This window comes from Aulonocara sp. 'chitande type north' Nkhata Bay, linkage group LG23 (assembly GCF_057382095.1).
Source record: "Aulonocara sp. 'chitande type north' Nkhata Bay isolate Kocher_YH1m ecotype deep benthic linkage group LG23, A_spYH_male_GT1.1, whole genome shotgun sequence".
In the NCBI taxonomy this organism is placed as follows: domain Eukaryota; kingdom Metazoa; phylum Chordata; class Actinopteri; order Cichliformes; family Cichlidae; genus Aulonocara; species Aulonocara sp. 'chitande type north' Nkhata Bay.
Genome location: NC_141365.1, coordinates 15,459,775 through 15,478,843, shown reverse-complemented (window position 1 = coordinate 15,478,843; position 19,069 = coordinate 15,459,775). Strand labels below are relative to the sequence as shown.

The window sequence follows — 19,069 nt, the reverse complement described above, 5'->3', positions numbered from 1 at the left end:
CACACAGGCTCTGCAGAGCTCACGTACTTTGTTGTTTTCCATAACTGGTGACAGTTTTTAATTTTTTGGTAGAGATGCTTGAATGGGAATGAGTAATGGAAAACTTTTCTCATGCTGCTCGAACAGTTTCTCAATGGTTCTGCATATCACGCTGTGCTTGAAGTTTTGTATGGTAGCTACATTTTCGTTGAGTCGTCTTGTGGCTGGATGGCCTCCTTGTTGCATCATTTGAGTTGTCTGTGGCTTTCTGCTGGTGCTGCCCTCGCTTCTGTGCTACCAGTTCAAATTTCTCTCTGTAAGTTAGATTTGTTTCAAGACACGTGTCTTCTTTCTTTTCTATTCTCTTCTCTTCCTTTTCTGTCTGCATTTCTCCGTCCTTTTACTCCCTGTTATCGATTACCCCAATCCCCGCTTCCTGTCCCCACTCCCCACGCCCCGTCCCACCCTGGCAGACATATCCGATTACAAGAACAATAACAATAAAGGCCAAGCTGTGAATCAAAGGGATGATCTCTCCACAGTGACCAATGCCATGACGGGGATGAGCCCCTCTCCATCTCTCTCAGCCTTGACCAGTCGGGCCGGATCTATTGCCAGTCTGCACGATCGCATCATGTTCAGCCCAGGCAGCGAGGAGGCCATCGAGAGGCTGAAGGTGAGCACAAAACCCAGTTTAACCCCCACCCCAGTCTTACACAGTCAGGAAATAAAACTTCAGTGAGATTCACCAAGCATTTGTTGAGGTTCAGAGTCTTTCTAATTGTGGGCAGATTCAATAAAAAAGTTCAAAAAACCAAATTGGTCTTTTATACTTTTTGCCTTTCTGAGCATTTCCAGTAGATTATAACCAAAAACCTGATTTCCTAAAAACAAATGGGTCTTCAGAAATTCCCAGAGCCCAACAAAATGACCACCAACAGGCTTCCCACGCGCATATTTCTGACCAAAACCCAGACTAAGGCCATTACACACTGAGCATATTGTGAAAATTCTGAATTTTATCGATGCAAACACAGTACACGTTGCATTTTTGCAAAGAATTTGTGGGACGTGTACTCACAGCCCACCACAATGCAACTCAATTCATCAAAGAACAGCAGAACTGGCAACCAGTTCTATTCACAGGTTCACACCGAGCACATGTGACAGACGTGAAAAAGGCTCGAGACGCCGTGGCATCTGTCACACGTGCTCGGTGTGAACCTCATCTGTGAAGAGAATGGGGCTCCACTGGGACACCTACCAATTCTGGTGTTCCCTGGTGAATGCCAATCAAGCTTTTTATGAGCAGTGTAGTTATAATTAAAATGATGCACCAAGGAGGACAAGCAGAGCAGGGTCACCCCAGGCCCCCCTTTATCTGTGTCCCTGGCTCTTTCGGCCATTTTAATACTCAATGAAGCTCTACGTTATGGCACAAAGACATTATATTCACACCCTTTTTTACATGCCAACATAAGGTCATCTAATGAAATCACAGATATGGGTCATTTAATTTCTGCTACTTAAAAAAGTAAGCAATTAAGTAAGCTAATAAAATACTGGAATTCTATTGCTTCATTGCTGAATTTGGATGTTTCTTTGCATTAAGTCCAGATATAGTTATTATTTAAATGATTATCACCACACTTTTTTATTTTTTAACGTCAGGAAACAGAGAAAATCATCGCTGAGCTCAATGAGACCTGGGAAGAGAAACTTCGCAGAACAGAAGCCATTAGAATGGAAAGGTAAGACAACCAGATGCTTAGTTTTATTTTAATTTATTTTATTGCATTGTTTAAATTCCTCTTTAAGATTAAACTTTGGAAATACTAAAGATGCCAAAACAGGAACAACATCCTAATAATTCAAGAAAAGAGAAACACAGGAGGATTACAACACACATACAAAAACTTAAATGCTGTAAGATGAGAGAGGTAATATTCAAAGGAAAAAAAGGACAATTTCCTGAATTAAAATTTCTAAATTTCCAAGATTACAGTTGTTCATTTGCAGGAAAATATATTTCTTTAAAAAACAAACTTTTTTTTGTTTTTATGAAAGTTTTATAAAAGTTTTATAAAAAATAAAGAAGGTCTCTAAGGTTAGTAGTAAATATTCAAAGTTTCAAGGACATTAAAGATATTAAAGTCAAAACCTGCAAAAACTAAAGATAAAAAAGCATAAGAAACCTTGGTGTTCTGAGATTAAAGTCACAGGCTGGATCACCTACACCACAGCGGCCATCAGGAAACGCTGTGTTAACGTTGTGATTCTGGGCTCAAATCAGGAATAACGTCATATTGCACCAAATGCAACCTACTACAGGCTAAGCTATAATCAACGAGAAAACCAAACTGATGTGGCATGTCCTCAGGTTACAGGATTGTAGAAGCAGTGACGTCTAGCTGTGGTTCTGTGATCAGATTGAGCTAATCTGGCAAAGTAACTGTTTGGCCAAAAATAAAAGCTTTCGGTGATCTGAGTATAGAGCAATTGGTGCCACTTCCAGAATAATATTGGGTCTATGCTTTATTTAGGAACATTTCTCATTGAATCAATGTTTAAAAAAAGTATATTTACATTAAAAAAAATATCTCACTTGGTATGCTGATGATATTCGTCAACAGAGAGGCCCTGCTGGCCGAAATGGGTGTAGCAATGCGAGAAGATGGTGGAACAGTTGGTGTGTTCTCTCCAAAGAAGGTAAAAGATGTATTCTACTTCTCCAAAACCACTGTGATATAATCCTTACCGCTTCGATTATTCACTGCTGTGCTTGTTTATTTACCCCCAAAGCCCACTGATAGCCCTAGAAAGCCCGAGCCCGTGTTTATCGACACAGTCGGGCTGTTTTCCCCCAACGAGGTTTGTAGCTCTGAAGTGTTTAAAGTGTCTCCTCTGATGAGTGCTCGAGCCTCGTTGAGGCAGATCAGACGAGAGTTTCACTGTTTCATTAAGTGTTATCCTAAATCTACTTCATTACTCACTTCAAACACTCCCTCACTGCACCGAAGGCAGCCATGGGTGTAAACATGGGGGAAAAGATAATAGCAGTGCCCTAATTTCAGTGATTTATGGCTGCTTGCCTGCAGCCCCAAAACATCTGACTTCATTAAACACTCCATGCTGGGACGCTGTGGGGAGTGACTGCATGGTTTTAACTATTGCTGATTGTTTGATGTTTCTTACTGGGAGAGCTTGTATTTCAGACCACCTGTTGTGCACAGCTGACATATGTTATAATGTAAATAACATATGGATGTTGAATGACTCATGCATATTGCTTACCGAAAGTTAACAGTGAAATATTCCCCGTTCTGTGTCAGACGCCTCATTTGGTGAACCTCAACGAGGACCCTCTGATGTCTGAGTGCCTGCTGTACTATATCAAAGACGGGATCACCAGGTTAGAGGCTGACATTTTACAGCGTAATAAGAGGAAGGTGGTTCTCACCCTGAGAGGACAAAACCACTGCAGGGGAGACCAGGAGAAAATGCGATGTAAACAAATGTGATTTATGTAGAAAGTAAAGTCTGCTGAAGCTGTCATGATGACCTTTATTTAATTAAAACCCCACTTGGATCCTTTTTATTATTAGATGCCTCCCATATTATTGCGAATGACTCATAAAAAGTGTGGGGTCAGCTTATGATGAGGGCACACCAGAAAAAGTTTAAGATCTGCTGTATTAGAACGATACTGATTAAAAAAAGGACATTGTTTTTATGCTAATCTAACTTCAAGAGACAACAGGCCTGCATTGTAAACATGTTCTCATCACATGGCGTCATATAATGTTGTGTCAGATGCCTGTGCCTCACTGGCACTAAATGTTCTCCGCCAGCGGCCCAAATGTGGCTACATAGGCCACCGAGAGATAGTGATCCCCATTTAGAGACCCACATTTTCCACAGAAGGTTGGTCACAGGTTTATCAGCCAGGAGATTGTGGTTTGTCGCCCATTTTGACCCTTGTATTGTATTTAGTACTTGTTTTTTTTCACTACATACACTGATTTATATCATAAATGAATATATTCATATACATAAACTGTATATGAAAGATGGACATGCCATAAAGCTGTAATGGTTTTAATAGGCAGTAAGTGGATGAGAATTCCTGTAGTTGTTAAAAAGAAAAGGCGTATTTCTTGGTCCCTGTCCTCAGTGATGAGATTATGGGCTTAGATGCTAGCTTCAATTAGCCACTATGTGATTGTACTCTGTCACACTGATGTGATTTCAAAAGGAGAAGTAGCAGAAGTGTCGCTCTTCAGAAATCACCGCCTGGTTACTAAAAGAAATTCACTCAGCTTGATGTGAGCAGCTTCCTGCCAGAATTCTTTTTTTTTCTATGGATTCATCAGCCAAAGTAAAGGTATGGCTGGCTAATGATGTAGCCCAGCTAAGGAGGAGGCCATCAGTGATTACTTCCTGTGACACTGTCACCACCATGAGCCTCTTGTCACGGTGGATGGACGCTTTCTTCTGCACAGTGATACGATCTGATGGTGTAGCTTTGAACTGTTCACAGTAACGTTTGTGAATTTTTAAAGTAACCAGGTCATGATTTCCGAAAACAAACATTGTTACTGTGTTTTGGGATTGGGGTTTGGTTTCAGGTGCTTTCAGCACATCTGTATAGCCCAACAATTTAGATGAATAAAAAGCACGACATGCAGGAGGAAAAAGACTACATTTGATTTTGAGGTGAACTGTCCCTTTAAATGAAAAAGGACTAAATGTTACATAGATGAAGTGTGTTATTAACTTGCTTTTATATATATTCATACTAACTTTTATGTATTTTAGGGTCGGTCGTTTAGATGCCAGCAGTCGCCAGGATATAGTCCTCAGTGGTCACTTCATAAAGGACGAGCACTGCACCTTCACTAGTTCTACTGGCCCAATGGGAGAAAGTGAGACTTGTATCTGTGCACATCAAAGTTAAATATTGCTGTAATGTTGTCAGCAAAGCCTCATATGGAATTTTCTTTTCCTGAGCAGCAGTAATCCTTGAGCCTTGTGAAGGAGCTGAGACATACGTTAATGGAAAGAGGGTGACAGAACCCACTGTTCTGAAATCAGGTAGGTGCAACCTGTGCCATAACTAGCACAAACATTATATGCATAGATGTTGTACTTGTACTCTCTGATCTGATGTGATGCCCTTGCAGGAAATCGCATCATCCTGGGGAAGAGCCACGTCTTCCGTTTTAACCACCCTGTACAGGCCCGGGCTGACAGGGATAAGAACCCATGTGCCGAAACCCCTGTTGAGCCTGTGGACTGGGCCTTCGCTCAGAGGGAGCTGTTGGAGAAACAGGGCATTGACATGAAGCAAGAAATGGAACAGAGGTACGCCTTCAGGAATAAAGATACAGTAAAAGTCCATTTCTGGAACTTAAGGTAACAGTTAGTATAAAAAAAGGACCAGGTTTGCACCAATTCTTCTAGATTTTGCTATACCTATTGCAAGGTGCAATAAGGAAACAGTTTGTCCCAATGCACAGATAAACTGAATAAAATGTGTATTTTTATTCTTAGAGTAGATTTGAATGATTGATTGTCGTTCCTATCTTTCCTGTTTTACGTCAGAAATCAATCCCTGTCTATAAATAGTTCTGTCGTCTCCTCAGCCTGCTCATTTTTGTTTGCTCTGTTTGTACCTGCCACATTTTTGTGCTTTGGATTACGTTGTTTCCACATGTTTTGGATCTTCTTTTTTTCTTTTGGACTTTGTTCTAATTTGGGCTCAGCAGTTAAGCTTGTGTCTTAATTTAACAGTCTTCGAGGGTACCACTCCAGAGACCCGCAGCTATTTCTAAAACTGCATTCAGTTACTTTTTAATATTTTCTGAGTCTGAGACTTCTGAGCAATTTATGAGCCAGTCTTCATGTATTAGAGAAAAAGCATCAGATAAAGCAGTGAGGTTAAAAACAGTGTAACCATGGACTCTTACATGGTGTGCATAATCTATATAGCTTTATCCCCACTGTTGCTACTGGCTGCTTTGTAACCCACCTCCAATCCAGTTCCTCATTTTCATGCTCAAATCAAAGTCATATATATCTACTGTCATTAAAGTCTGATCTTTTCTGTGCTGGGGTCCTGCATTCAGGAAAGGTGGAGAAGTCAGGACATAACTTCCATATCTCCAAATGTAGATGACTACAGATGGAGTGAGAATTTGCTTTTGTGGTCCTGTGACCGAAGTTGCCACTTTACCCAAGCCTGAGGCTTCTTTCTCAGTATCAATGGCTTAAAAACACACAGTGAGGTAGGGCATCACCCACCTACATCAAGTCTTTTTTGTTCACTTTGTTTTTTTGTCCTCAGGCTGCAGGAGCTGGAAGATCAGTATCGCAAAGAAAGAGAGGAGGCCAGCAACCTTCTAGAGCAGCAAAGACTGGTATGGTAATGAGAGTTCAGCTTTGACTGCTATCAGCAGTAATCATTAAAGTAAAACCAACAAAAAAATCTATCTGAACTGTCTTACACACAGATGTAGCTGCAGTTTGTATATTTCAGTATTGGTATCTACTGTTTATATTATATAAACTGTATTATCAGTGAGCAGATTTACAGAAAATACCAAATAAAAAAATTATGATGGTGTTTTCAGATCAAATGTGAAGCAAAGTTCACCTTACTGGAATTTCTAGGCAATTTTGCAACTCACAAATATTACTCAGCAGGAGAAAGAACCGATACCTGGAATTACATAACAGACACATTTGCACAGTATGCACAGTTGTACGCCGCGACACATTTTTCCGCGCTTTAAGTCTAAATGCAGTTTTTTGGGGCCTTTCATTTCACCAGTTATTAATGATTAATTCAACGTGAATGGCTTGTTCATGTATTTAAAACTTTAATTATAAATTATTAGGATTATGAAAGCAAGCTGGAGGCTCTTCAGAAGCAAGTGGACCGTTATAACCCAGAAGGCCCTGAAGAAGAGGAGGAACCGGAAGAAGAAGGTAAAAACAATTAATACAAAGACACATTTATAAATCTATATTAGGGATAATCATACCTTCATCGAGTCCTCTTTCTGGCCTACAGTGCAGTGGACGGAGAGGGAAAGAGAGCTGGCTGTGTGGAGTTTCCGTAAATGGCGATGCTACCAGTTCACCTCGCTGCGTGATCTCTTATGGGGAAATGCCATCTTCCTGAAGGAGGCTAATGCGATCAGTGTCGAACTTAAGAAGAAGGTTAGAAATGTCATTTAGACTGATGAATATATCCACAGGTCTACGCTGTGAAATGGCTCTTTGAGCATACTCGTTCTTCCCCTGCAGGTGCAGTTCCAGTTTGTGTTGCTGACAGACACTCTTTACTCCCCCCTGCCTCCTGACCTGTTGCCCCCAGAGGCAACTAAAGACAGAGAGAAGCGACAATTCCCACGTACTATCGTGGCAGTGGAGGTGCAAGATCAGAAGAATGGAGCAACTCACTATTGGACATTAGAAAAACTAAGGTGGCTGAACATGCACGCAAGTCTTTGATGAACAAAATCTTAAACTTATCTTGGTAATCAAAAATTCATTAAGTGTCGCACTGAAACTCTTGTTTTAGTGCTCTTCAGTTTGTAAGTCAGTTTCTTTTATTGCAAACATTCGCTTCAATAATTGCACTTCCAAATTAAAAATATCTACCAACCTAATATCGAACAGCAATAAAAAAAGAGCCATGCTTCAGTGTCTTCCTCAGTGCTATTTTATTTCTTCCAAGCTGTTTACTTTTACTCATTAACACCCTGCTCTGTTTCTTTTTTATGTCTTCATTGTTGGTGCTTTCTGCAGGCAGAGGCTAGATCTGATGAGAGAAATGTATGATCGTGCTGCTGATGTGCCCAACAGTACTGTGGAGGACTGTGAAAATGTGATGACGGGAGGTGACCCCTTTTACGATCGCTTCCCCTGGTTCCGCCTGGTTGGCAGGTAAATACTGAGTCCAACACATCGGGACAGGAATAAGAAATACAGAGGCCAAAAAGACCAGTATTAGCCATAGCTATCAGAAATTTAGGATATAGGGAGGCTGCTGTCCACTTTTCCACTTGCAGGACGTCGTTCCTGAGAGTTAAAGTTCCAGGCACTTGGGTTGGAAATGCGGCTTTACTGTGTGTGGAGTGTACTCCGAAATGATGGGGACACCTGCATTAATTATCTGCAGTTCATTCAGTCTGGTGTCCCTACTTGTCAAACTTTGTATTTCAGCCACTATAAAACCTGCCAGTACAAACTGAAGTAACTGTATCAAATACATTTGATAACAATACATCCCAGCTAATGACAGAGCTTTCTACATCAATGGGAAAATCATCTATGCAAGATTTGAGAAAAACATTTCGTCAGCCCTCCTACTCAAAACCTGTTGTTTCTTTCTCTTCCACCTTGGCACATGGCCTCCCAGTGTCTCTCTCTCGCTCTCGCTCTCTCACTTGCACCTGTTATGTAATATTAAGCGTCTCACTCCAGCCTTTAATGTTATTCAGCTCCTGCAAGACATGGAAACATTGGAAACTGTGCCCTTGAGCTGTTCTTTTTCAGGTTTTCAATCTGTCTGTCCATATTATAAAGGTGAAAGCAGGTGTATATTTATCCAGATGCACAACATTTGATGTTTTCAATGCTTTTAATAGTTTACTGCTATTTTATACTATATCCTTTACACTTGCAGTTTAAAAAATTTAAAAAATGTAGCTGCTGTCGAGAACTGATGGGTTGAATTAATGCATAACTATATACAAGCTCACTTTGTACATATGTGGCTGATGTGATAATTCAAAGTGACTGGCCATTTTCAAATGAAATCTGTATGACGTTTAATTTCTGTCATTACCTTTAGATGCAATTAAGCAAGCCCGTGAGCAAATGATCTTATTTCACACACATAAATATTCACTGCCAAAGCTCAGTTGCAGCATATAGAGTACCATTACAGTAATCCAGTGATTGCTGGGAGTAAATCCAACTGTAACAAGTGCCTGTTAACAGGTTGGTCACCAGAATTCATTTTGTGAGCAAATATGGTGTCAAACAGCACTGTCTACAGCAGGAGTGGGGGCACTCCAGGGCTCAGTGGCCGGTGTCCTGCAGGTTATAGATATCACCCTGGGTCAACACACCTGAATCAAATGATTAGTTCATTATCAGCCTCTGGAGAACTTCAAGACATGTTGAGGAGGTAATTTAGCCATTTAAATCAGCTGTGCTGGATAAAGGACACATCTAAAACCTGGACACTGGCCCTTGAGGACTGGAGTTGGACTCCCTCGGTCTATAGAACTGAAGCTGTCATTTAAGGAGGTTCTTTGCATGTGATCCCTTAAAAAGTGATCAATCATGGGACAGAGCTCCTTTGATGATTGGCTCACTTGGCATGATTAACTTTGGTTCCTTCCCCTGCTCACTTTTTTTTAACAGTTTAGATTACAGTTACCTGCAAGAGCGCGCATTCCTTGAATTGCCTTCTTTACATTTTATTCATCTTAGCCTCTTCTTTTAATACGCATGTGTAAAAATCTGTACTTAAAACAGTAAATTTGAATTCCCCTGACACTCACCAAGCAGAAACTTACATGTGCGGTTAAATCTGCGCATGAGGACTGGGCAAATTACAGTGAATACCTGTGTAGGTGAAATAATACTTGTTTTTGACATCTATATCCCACGATCAGCACAACATTTGTAGCTTTCTGCAGTCTCCCATCTGTCTTCTCTTTCTCTGCTCTTTGCTCAACACTGAAACAAACAATAAAAGCTGTTTCTGACTCAGAGGGAAGAAGGTTTTCTCCTGTGGATCAGTGCGTCCCTTCTCTCTAACTGTACTAACCTAGTTCCCATGTCTCTGGCTGCACCAGAAATCCCATTTTCAACACATGCATGAGCGAGCGCATGAGTGACCCCACCCCATCCCCGACCCTTTCCACCTCTGAAATTACTGAGCTGGCTGACTCGCAGCGGGAGGGTCGCGGGGAGGAGGAGGAGTTGGAGGATTTGGACGACCTGGACGATGATATCTTTTTGGACGACCCGAGCTCCGAGCTCGGGGTAGAGGATGATGATGATGATGATGATGATGATGATGAGAGAGAGCTCTGCCGAGGCTCCAGCGAAGGCCTGGATCCCTTTTACGACCGCTCACCATTATTCAGTGTAGTGGGAAGGTTGGTGAGGTTTCAGGAGCATGCTGATGGAGGAAACTAGCTCTTTCACGCTGAGATGCAAGGTCCCTTTCCCTTGGCAAACATCAGGGTAGATGGAACAGTATTCTTGGAAAAGCAGTGAATAATAGCGTGTATATCTTCACATAGCCCTCCTTGAGTTGTGGGCTGGGTATGCATAAATATACAAAATATAACCATAGTGTGCTTTGTTATTTTATGTGGCAAACATGAGGTGTGATCTTAAAGTGATTCTCTCCATAAAAATTAAAAAGCAAAGCATACCTAAGTTGATTTTTGCCAAACACCCCTGTAAGGTTATCTCTTTGTGCACCTCTGGATAGCTTCCAGCATGACAGCAATGTTTATATGACCAAGACTGTCTTTATTTGGCCCAAAACCACAGTTCAGCTTGTTCTCAGATGCCACTGGATGTTAAAGTAAAACTGTGCATTTCCAGTCAGTGCACTGTATTTTGTGAATTTGACATTTTGAAGCTACATTATTTGCATTTTGGCAGCTGCTATGTTGTTTATTTGGACCCCATAGTGATCATATCGGAGGTTGTAATGCTTGAATTCATCAAAATTGGTACAGAAATTTATTGGATGGTCTTTATCACAGAGGTCAACATTAAAATAGCATTTTAACATGGGAGTCAGTAGGGATTGACTTGCTTTTGGAATCAGGATAAGTGGTTACTAGTGGAACCGCAGGCTTGGCCCTTGGATGCTGGCTCATGTTTTCAGCCCTGCAGCATCTCCTAATCCAGGAGACTGACTTAGTTCTTGGACACTCTTCCACTGAAAAAAGCTCTTTGGTCGTTGGGTTGTAGATAGAGATCCAGCTCTCTTTATTAAGGATAATCCTGAACATGAACGTAGTGACCTAATTTTCATAAAGTCCATGGCAAATCTTCAGGTGAAAGTGGTCATCCATCAGCCATCCAAAGAGTGATTCAAATAGACGCTACACTGCCAGCACTCTAAGGTTACACAAGGAGATGACCTTGAAGGGGAAATTAGTCAAACTGAAGTCTTCTCCAAATTACTGTCCACCTCAGAGATCTGCTGGTTCAGTGTTAACACTGGCATGAAGCATTTCAGTTGGAAAGCTGCAACCGAAATTTGGAAAACAACTTTTCCTACATTTTTTTTTAATTGTGGTATTTCCTTTTACTGATTTCCTTAAACACTTGCTTACACTTGCTCAAAGTCAAACCAGACCCTTTAGTGTCTTGCCTTAGCTGTCACAGTATCTCTAAATCTTGAGCTGAAAATGTTGAGTACCACACCATGCGGACACTGGAGTAGACATTTCTGGACTTTAAGGTCCATCTTTTCCTTTTTATCTTTAATCTCTCTTTCAACTAAATGCTTATTTTTCTTTGCTTTTGGAGTGGGGGTATACAGTGGCTCGATGCGTCTCACTCTTACTTAAGTTCTTCTTAAATTCAGTCCAGAGTGGGTCCATGTACGCTTCTTGTTTCTATGCAGTGCTGACGCTGAACGGCTGTTTGAGGTGTATGTCAAATCATAGTGGCTTATAAAAAAGAAAAAGGACTTTTGACTCCCCAAAGCACTGATGCAGCTCAAGAAGTAGATAGAGGTCTGATGTGCATAGTAAGAGGAACAAACAGCGAAATGTTCTCACCGTGCTGTGAAACCTGAATACAGTTGAAAGAATCTGAAAATTTTTGAGCTAAGTGGTGTTCGAACAAAGACTCAAAATCTCAAGATGAAAGAGCTGGTTTCTGCAGCAGCTGTCTCTTTTAGGCATGCCAGAGCACAAGTCTTTTCATTTTGACCTTTTTTTTTTTTTGTCGGTTTTTACGTGAATACGTCTGATGATGAACTCGTACCCCTATTTTGTACAAATTACCACTCCGGCCCAGGAGGTGCACTTTGATTTCTGATGTCATTCGTTGGTTTTTGATGTAGCATACAGTCTATGAAGCTGTTGGCAGTTTTGATTCAAGCTGAGCCATGTTCCGTATGATGATTTCTGTTCCATTTGCTTTTGATTCCTTTTGAGTCAAAAAGTTGAAAGCATTTTTGTTCACCTTTTTTGTCCTGAGCATGCCTTATTTGCACCTCACCAATCTTGTCATAAGCCTGTCCTTTTTTACGCTGTCCACCCTTAAATGTCTATCCCTATTGGCTTGTGAAAAATGTGGATCAGTTATTCTATTATTTTTAAGAAAAGCATTTCTAATGCAGCTGTTCCCAAATTTCTATTCTCAAAGAAACATAGTCTGTAGCAAAGTGCTTTAAGTTCTCAGTTTGGCTTTATACATTATATAGAGTCATTGTCATGATAGCATGTGATCATAAAGCAATGCATTAAAATGAATTCATTGCTTACGACGAAAACATCTGCTATCCAGCAAAGTCTTGAGCTGGGTTCTAATTTTTAAAGTTAATAAAAAGAATTGAAAGTTTAGCCTTACATACATGCTCCTTAGCCTCACTATCCTTCATCAGTACAACTCAAAAGTTTAGGGTTATTGCATGTGACCCATTATTGACCTGATTATATAGTCATTATTGGATGATAAGGATAAGCCCACTCCAAAGCAATAGTAAAGGGCAGCCATGGCCGTCGCAAGAGCAGTCCCAGCTTCTGTTTGGTTGCTTTGCAGTTCTGTGTTCTGTTGTCCAGTCCAGTGATTTTTATCAAATGTGGCACGTCTCCTTGGTCTGGTTCTTGTTAATGCTTTTTTTCCCCCTTTTATTCTCTCTTTGGCTTCCCATGCAGGGCTTTTGTTTATCTGAGTAATCTGCTGTACCCGGTTCCGCTCGTCCATCGCGTGGCCATTGTCAGTGAGAAGGGAGAGGTAAAGGGCTTCCTTAGGGTGGCAGTACAGGCCATATCAGGTAAGGCTCAAATCCTCAGACTCACGATCGTTGAAGCGATTGACGGGACAAGCTGTGTGTGATTTCTGGAGGGAGTGAGGTGAAGGTTCTTTGTGTTTCCCTCCAGCTGATGAGGAGGCTCCCGACTACGGCTCCGGAGTGAGGCAGTCGGGCACTGCCAAAATCTCCTTTGAGGATCAGCAGTATGAAAAGGTAGTGAAAAACACACTATAGTTATTACAGTTAGTTTTCACAGTGTAGGATTTACTTCTGTATACAGTTGCCGTCACAATTTTTGTGATTTTAGGTGTTTACAAAAAGAGTTGAATTACACGCTGTTCTAAGGCTTCTTAACATTTGTAACATTTTTGTAGAACTCGATGTACCCTCTCAATAGATTTAGGGTTTTCTGGCCATACAAACATGCTGGTCAGTGGCTTTGACCAATCACTTATCTCGAATGTAAAGAAAGGATCCTGCCATCATACAGCGCTGTGTCACCAGTGTAGACGTTTACTTCACTCAGATGGCACCAAACTGTTACTTTTGCTAATATTCCTGCCTTCTCTCCAACTGATAGATGTATTTTGTATTTTTTTTTCAATTTTAGAAGAACTTCTTTTACCATTTAAGTTTCCTTTGATGCATTTTCTGTATTTATAGAAACAGCCTCCAAGTACAAGGGCCAAACTCTGAATCATCTCCAGACCTTTTATCCACTTATTTTATGAAGAAATTACCAAGAAATAACCCATACCCGTCATTAAAATTGCCTTTGAGAGAATTCCAACTACATCTGAAATATGTGACTATATTTAGAAATGTGTTATTTCTCTACAATGAATGCAATAGTGGCGCTCAAATGAAGAGGGAAATGCAAAATAAAGCCCTCGTTATCATATACAATAAGTGAAAAATGTTTTGGTAGACAACTAAATGAGTAAATGATGTAACTGTTTAAAAATCTGAGGACTGTTCACCACTCTGCTGTGCTCCTGTAGTTCCAGTCAGAGTCCTGCTCTGTAGGACTGTCCCACACTGGGATTTCTCAGGAGGAGCTTCGGATCGTGGAGGGAGAAGGGCAGAACGCAGAAATGGGGCCGTCAGCTGATGAAGTCAACAACAACACATGTGCGGGTAATCGTATTTTACGAGTGAATGGACACATGTTCTGCGTGTTTGCTTGTGTCTGTATGTGTGTGTATGTGTGTGTGTGGTCTCCTTTTTGGCTCAGCAGACTGAAAATTCACAGGAAAGACTTTAAAAGAAATTATGTTAGATAGGCTTGGATTTAGAGGGCAGACAATGGCAAACGGTGGCTCATGTGGAAGACGTATAAATTAGCCCAAATGCTTGTCTCCAATTTCTTGGTAACTCCAGTCCATTCCTGGTCTGTTCCAGTAGAATTTATTGACAGTCAGCTCAGCATCTACCTGGAATGCAACCTACCCAACAAAAACATTAAAAAGAAGTGTCTAAACATCACTGAGATCTGTTAATGAGTAAAAATGTGAAAAACTTGTCTTTTGAAGTCTTTGAAAACACATTTCTTTACTCCTAAAGAAAATTTACTACTAAAAGTGGTTGAAGTCCTCACCGACCTCCCCTCAGACAACCAGGAGATTTGAACCCAGATGCTTCTTGCTCTTTTTTTATTAACACTAATGAGATCATCTAATGGTCAGAATGATGCTGTAAAGTATTCTGCGCCAGACATTTTACAAATAAAAAAGATGCAAAAAACAATCAAAAAAGCAAAAACACCCACTAAATCTAATAAAAACACACAAAGGAGTAAAAGGAGAGGCCTTTTTAAACAGCAGGGATTTATATAACATCCATACAGTGTTATACAATCTTGCAGTGTCTTTCACCTCACGTACATGTATGCAGTATTTACCAAAGTCAAAGTGTAGAATGAACAGTGTCTGAATTTCTTGATCAATAAAATAGATCACTCTAAGTAGATTGATGATTTATTCATTGCCTTTAGATCAAAAAACTAGAATATCAACACTGAAAAGTCAAGACCCTTGCTACTGGGAAACCTTTAGGTTGTCCAATATCCTCGAATAACAAAGCTTAATCTTTAAAAATTAAACATGAAGGTCACGCCCACCAACCAGATTTAGGTTAGGAAAGAACTTTCATGGATGTCTAGTCTAGTTTCCAACCTGCGTTTATTTTTCTTTTTTCCTTTTTCTTTTTTGTGGTTCCTTGCAGCTGGATCAGATGAGGTGGAGAATCCACTGAAGCCTGGTCTGGATGGAGCACTCGATACAACTCTGGAACATCTCAGGATCGGTAATATTTTTACCTTCAGAGTGACTGTCCTGCAGGCCTCCAGCATCTCTGCGGAATATGCCGACATCTTCTGCCAGTTCAAGTAAATTGCTCTTCACAATATTTCCGCTGGAGATTTGTGATCGTTGGTGTTCTTTTTACTGTTTTACATGCAAACTTTGCATTGATTACTTTGTCTTTAGCTTCATCCACCGCCATGATGAGGCCTTCTCCACTGAACCCCTAAAAAACACAGGCCGCGGCCCTCCTCTCGGCTTCTACCATGTGCAGAACGTAAGAAGAGTCGGCTTGTGTCCTGCACAGCTTTATGCATTGTTCTGTATTTAAGAGTTTAGGCACTAAAATGGACTGTTTTTGTTTTTGTAGATTGCTGTTGAGGTTACTAGATCATTCGTGGACTACATCAAGACTCAGCCAATTGTGTTTGAAGTCTTTGGCCACTACCAGAAGCAGCCTTTTCTTCCTCTTTGTAAAGATGTCATGAGGTACTGTGTTTGCTTGTAGCATTTACTGCATTTATACACATACTATGATGAATATGCTTGCAATTCTTTATATTCATACGTAACTGTGTGTTGTGACACCCAGTCCACTACGCCCCTGCAGGAGACAGTTTCCACGAGTGATGCCTCTCTCCAAACCAGGTAAATAAGATGCTCTGCTCGTGTCTTATCATTTATTTTTGTTGTATTGCTGTGGTACTCGTCTGCTTGCAAGTCGTATCATCTCAGCTTCATGTTGTTGGGTGCGAGCAGTGGATCCTGACGCCTCATCGGACCGGGAGAAATCGCTGGAGCTCATCCGATACTTGGTCCCAGATGTGTTCAATGGGTCACTGGTGGACTCGCTGTCAGGCCACGCTCTGTCTGCCGCTGGCTTAGCTGCTTCCTTCCTGCTGGAAGGAAACGAGCAAGCTCAGCTGCCAGCTCCACCCATCTCTATCTGTTCAGTTATTAAAGCTCAGAAGCCGGGTTGGTCACTGATCGGTCAGATCCAAGAGAATCCTGCAAGTGGAAACCCTTTTTTATATCGAGTGTTTTTCTTGGTGTGACTTAAATGAGCCAAGTGCATTTTAAAAGCACTAAAAGTATCTCTTCCAGCTCTAAGGTTTTGTGACTGAGTCGCCTCATAGATGAAGCACTAACACAAATATTCAGTGTAGAGCTGGGCGATATGAGATTTTTTCATATCACGATATGTTTTTTTCATTTCAGGCGATAACGATATCTATCATGATATGAGCCAAATAACTATATTTGTAAGATTTAAATGTGCCGTTGCTCACAAGTAAAATGTGAAATAATCAGCAGCTTGTTTTTATTTAAATATTTATTTCCCATAATAAGTTCAACAGGGTAGATGTACTTAAGGAACATGAGACTTTTTCAGATAAATAAAGGCAAATATTGCAAACTACACAAAAGGCAGCCGCTAAAGCGTTTAAGTTTCAAAATAGAACAAATGAAACAGACTAAATTGTCAATTCCACTTAGAAACAAAATATTAATTCTAAAAATAAATCTTAGTTTGTTTTACAGAAGAACAGACAAAACTGACTAACTTTTGTCAATATCAAATAAACTGAGAACTAAAAGGAAATTCTCAATCTCTCCTTGTTGTATAGCTTAGCTTTTCAAACAGTTTTAACAGTTACTTTAGTCTGACAAAAGCCGAATGACGAATTAGCGCTTCCAGTCAGAGACTGAGGCTACGTCCACACGTACACGGGTATTTTTGAAAACGGAGATTTTCCGTTTTCGTTTTAAAAAATAATCCCGTCCACACATAAAGGCAGAAATGAAGGAAAACGCTGCTATGAACATGCCAAAGCAGCAGGTGGCGCTAGATTCCTAACCGTGCAGAAATGTCGGCCAATCAGAAGTCTAGAAGCCTCGGTGGGAAAAAGTAAACAAAGCTGGGGCATAGAAGCAGAACCGAGTCGTATGTGTGGACGGACAGTAACTGTGTGTATATGTAAGCATTTAAACACTGCAGAGAGTAGAATTAACAGTAACAGTATTGTAGAAATTCATTTCACCGAAACAATAACGTGGCGCACAGTGTGACGCATGCACCAGTTTATTGTATTTCCAGACTTGCTTTCGGCACAATTTACAGTGCACGCTACTCTGTTTTTTGTCAGACTTGAAATAGCCGAAATACCTTCACACTACGGAACTTCTATGGCTCTTCCGTTCGACAATCTCTCCGGCATTGGAACCATCATCTGTTTTCTCTTCGGTCACGCTCGGTTTATTTTTCTAGTCGGCACACTCATTTCCTCCATTATGCGCTGGCTCCATTACCCGCTGGCTGCTTCCCAAACAAACACACGTGCGGCGTGGCACTTGTGCTGTACGTAACAAGTCACGCGACGTGACGCTGCGGCTGTGATTGGTTCGGCTCTGCGCTACTTGATTTGGATTGGCTGACCCTTTTTTTTTTTTTTTTTTTTTTTTTTTTTTTTTAAGAGGACAAGAGCGGCGAGGTCTATCGCGATAGCTTAATTTCTCTATCGAGTAAAAGTTATATCGCGATACATATCGTTATCGTTCTATCGCCCAGCTCTAATTCAGTGTCAGTTACTAGTTGCTACTTGCTGTGTAGTAAAACTCAAGTTAATCGATATAAAAGGGGAGTTTTCATGTGTCAGGATTCTGCAGTTGGATTGGCTCTCTTGTACTGTGTGTTCACTGTTATGTGGTGCGTTCTCCTTGCAGTTCCCTCTTTGAGCTCCTCTTGATTGGATCACAGTGCCTTTCTTCTATATTAGTCTGCCACGAATGAAACTCTCTCCGATGGGAATGTTAACTACATTGTGGTGCATATGCATGTATAACACACCTGAGATTTATCAATCCCTGGGAGTAAATTCACATGTTATAATAGGAAAGCAATCAATCCAAGGAGGTAGAAAACAAACAGATGAAGAATTAAATGCAGCAAAAAGGCAACCATTTTACAGGCTACAAATTTGTCTCACCTACTTTTAACCTGTAACAGTACAGATATTTAAAGCAGTATATGTCTATCTGTAGTGTCACATCAGTTTTGAGCTGGCTACATTTTTAAAAACATTTTAATGAACAGCTAAAAACTAAAACCTGAACAATATTGGTGTTAGTTATCCACCAGATTGTTATTTCAGTTATTCCATTGGCTAAGAATTATATTGCATCTCTAAAAGTGACACTTGAAGCACCTTTAATATATATAAATACATAGTAACTCCCACAATGCATCACATTATACTGTATTTATTCTTATAAAATTGATTTCTGCTTCAGCTTGGGACAAATTTAAGGGATGCATGGATTTTTTTTCTTTACCTCTGAACTGCTTTTGGGCACCAGTGGAAATTAAAGGATTTCTTTAACTCTTAGTCAGTCTTATTAACATTATAGACTTACTGTACAAAAATTTTACTATTATCCATCAGGCGACCAAGCTTTTATAGAGATTAAGATGTCTGGCATTGTAAATATCCCCACTTGGTCACCTGAACGTTAAAGTGCTTTATAAAGACATACATATGCATTCTCTCACCTAAAGGATGGTTCAGACTTTTATTTCTTTACACAGAGCGATCGAAAATGTGCTAAATGAAAAAAAAGCTTCTTGTACAGTACTGAGTGGGTGCTCCTTCCCTGAATCACTGATTTCCTTTCTTCTCCCGTTTCTCTTTCCTTTGTAGGGTAGGTAGCTGTTCTCCCCGCTGTTAGCTGCTAGCCTGCACTAGGTTTACCCCTA

The 19,069-nt window shown here is 40.5% G+C and overlaps 1 protein-coding gene across 23 annotated transcripts in view; it reads left to right on the top strand.

Moving 5' to 3' along the window:
• The window catches only part of kif1aa (kinesin family member 1Aa), a 48,818-nt gene that overhangs the window by 19,977 nt on the left and 9,772 nt on the right, over nucleotides 1–19,069 (top strand). For 3 of the 23 annotated variants that reach the window (XM_086284044.1, XM_086284041.1, XM_086284040.1), the window contains exons 15-34: nucleotides 453–655; nucleotides 1,651–1,730; nucleotides 2,613–2,688; nucleotides 3,312–3,391; nucleotides 4,798–4,904; nucleotides 4,993–5,073; nucleotides 5,163–5,343; nucleotides 6,326–6,398; nucleotides 6,879–6,969; nucleotides 7,055–7,203; nucleotides 7,291–7,469; nucleotides 7,795–7,932; nucleotides 9,858–10,163; nucleotides 12,918–13,036; nucleotides 13,122–13,228; nucleotides 14,017–14,152; nucleotides 15,239–15,401; nucleotides 15,502–15,592; nucleotides 15,686–15,804; nucleotides 15,908–15,963. In XM_086284044.1, the coding sequence (XP_086140170.1) occupies nucleotides 453–655; nucleotides 1,651–1,730; nucleotides 2,613–2,688; nucleotides 3,312–3,391; nucleotides 4,798–4,904; nucleotides 4,993–5,073; nucleotides 5,163–5,343; nucleotides 6,326–6,398; nucleotides 6,879–6,969; nucleotides 7,055–7,203; nucleotides 7,291–7,469; nucleotides 7,795–7,932; nucleotides 9,858–10,163; nucleotides 12,918–13,036; nucleotides 13,122–13,228; nucleotides 14,017–14,152; nucleotides 15,239–15,401; nucleotides 15,502–15,592; nucleotides 15,686–15,804; nucleotides 15,908–15,963 (2,535 nt within the window). Of the gene's footprint in view, nucleotides 1–452; nucleotides 656–1,650; nucleotides 1,731–2,612; nucleotides 2,689–3,311; nucleotides 3,392–4,797; nucleotides 4,905–4,992; nucleotides 5,074–5,162; nucleotides 5,344–6,325; nucleotides 6,399–6,878; nucleotides 6,970–7,054; nucleotides 7,204–7,290; nucleotides 7,470–7,794; nucleotides 7,933–9,857; nucleotides 10,164–12,917; nucleotides 13,037–13,121; nucleotides 13,229–14,016; nucleotides 14,153–15,238; nucleotides 15,402–15,501; nucleotides 15,593–15,685; nucleotides 15,805–15,907; nucleotides 15,964–16,074; nucleotides 16,291–19,069 lie in introns of all 23 variants that reach the window. The other 20 variants (XM_086284053.1, XM_086284051.1, XM_086284050.1 and 17 more) reach the window with 14 other exon arrangements.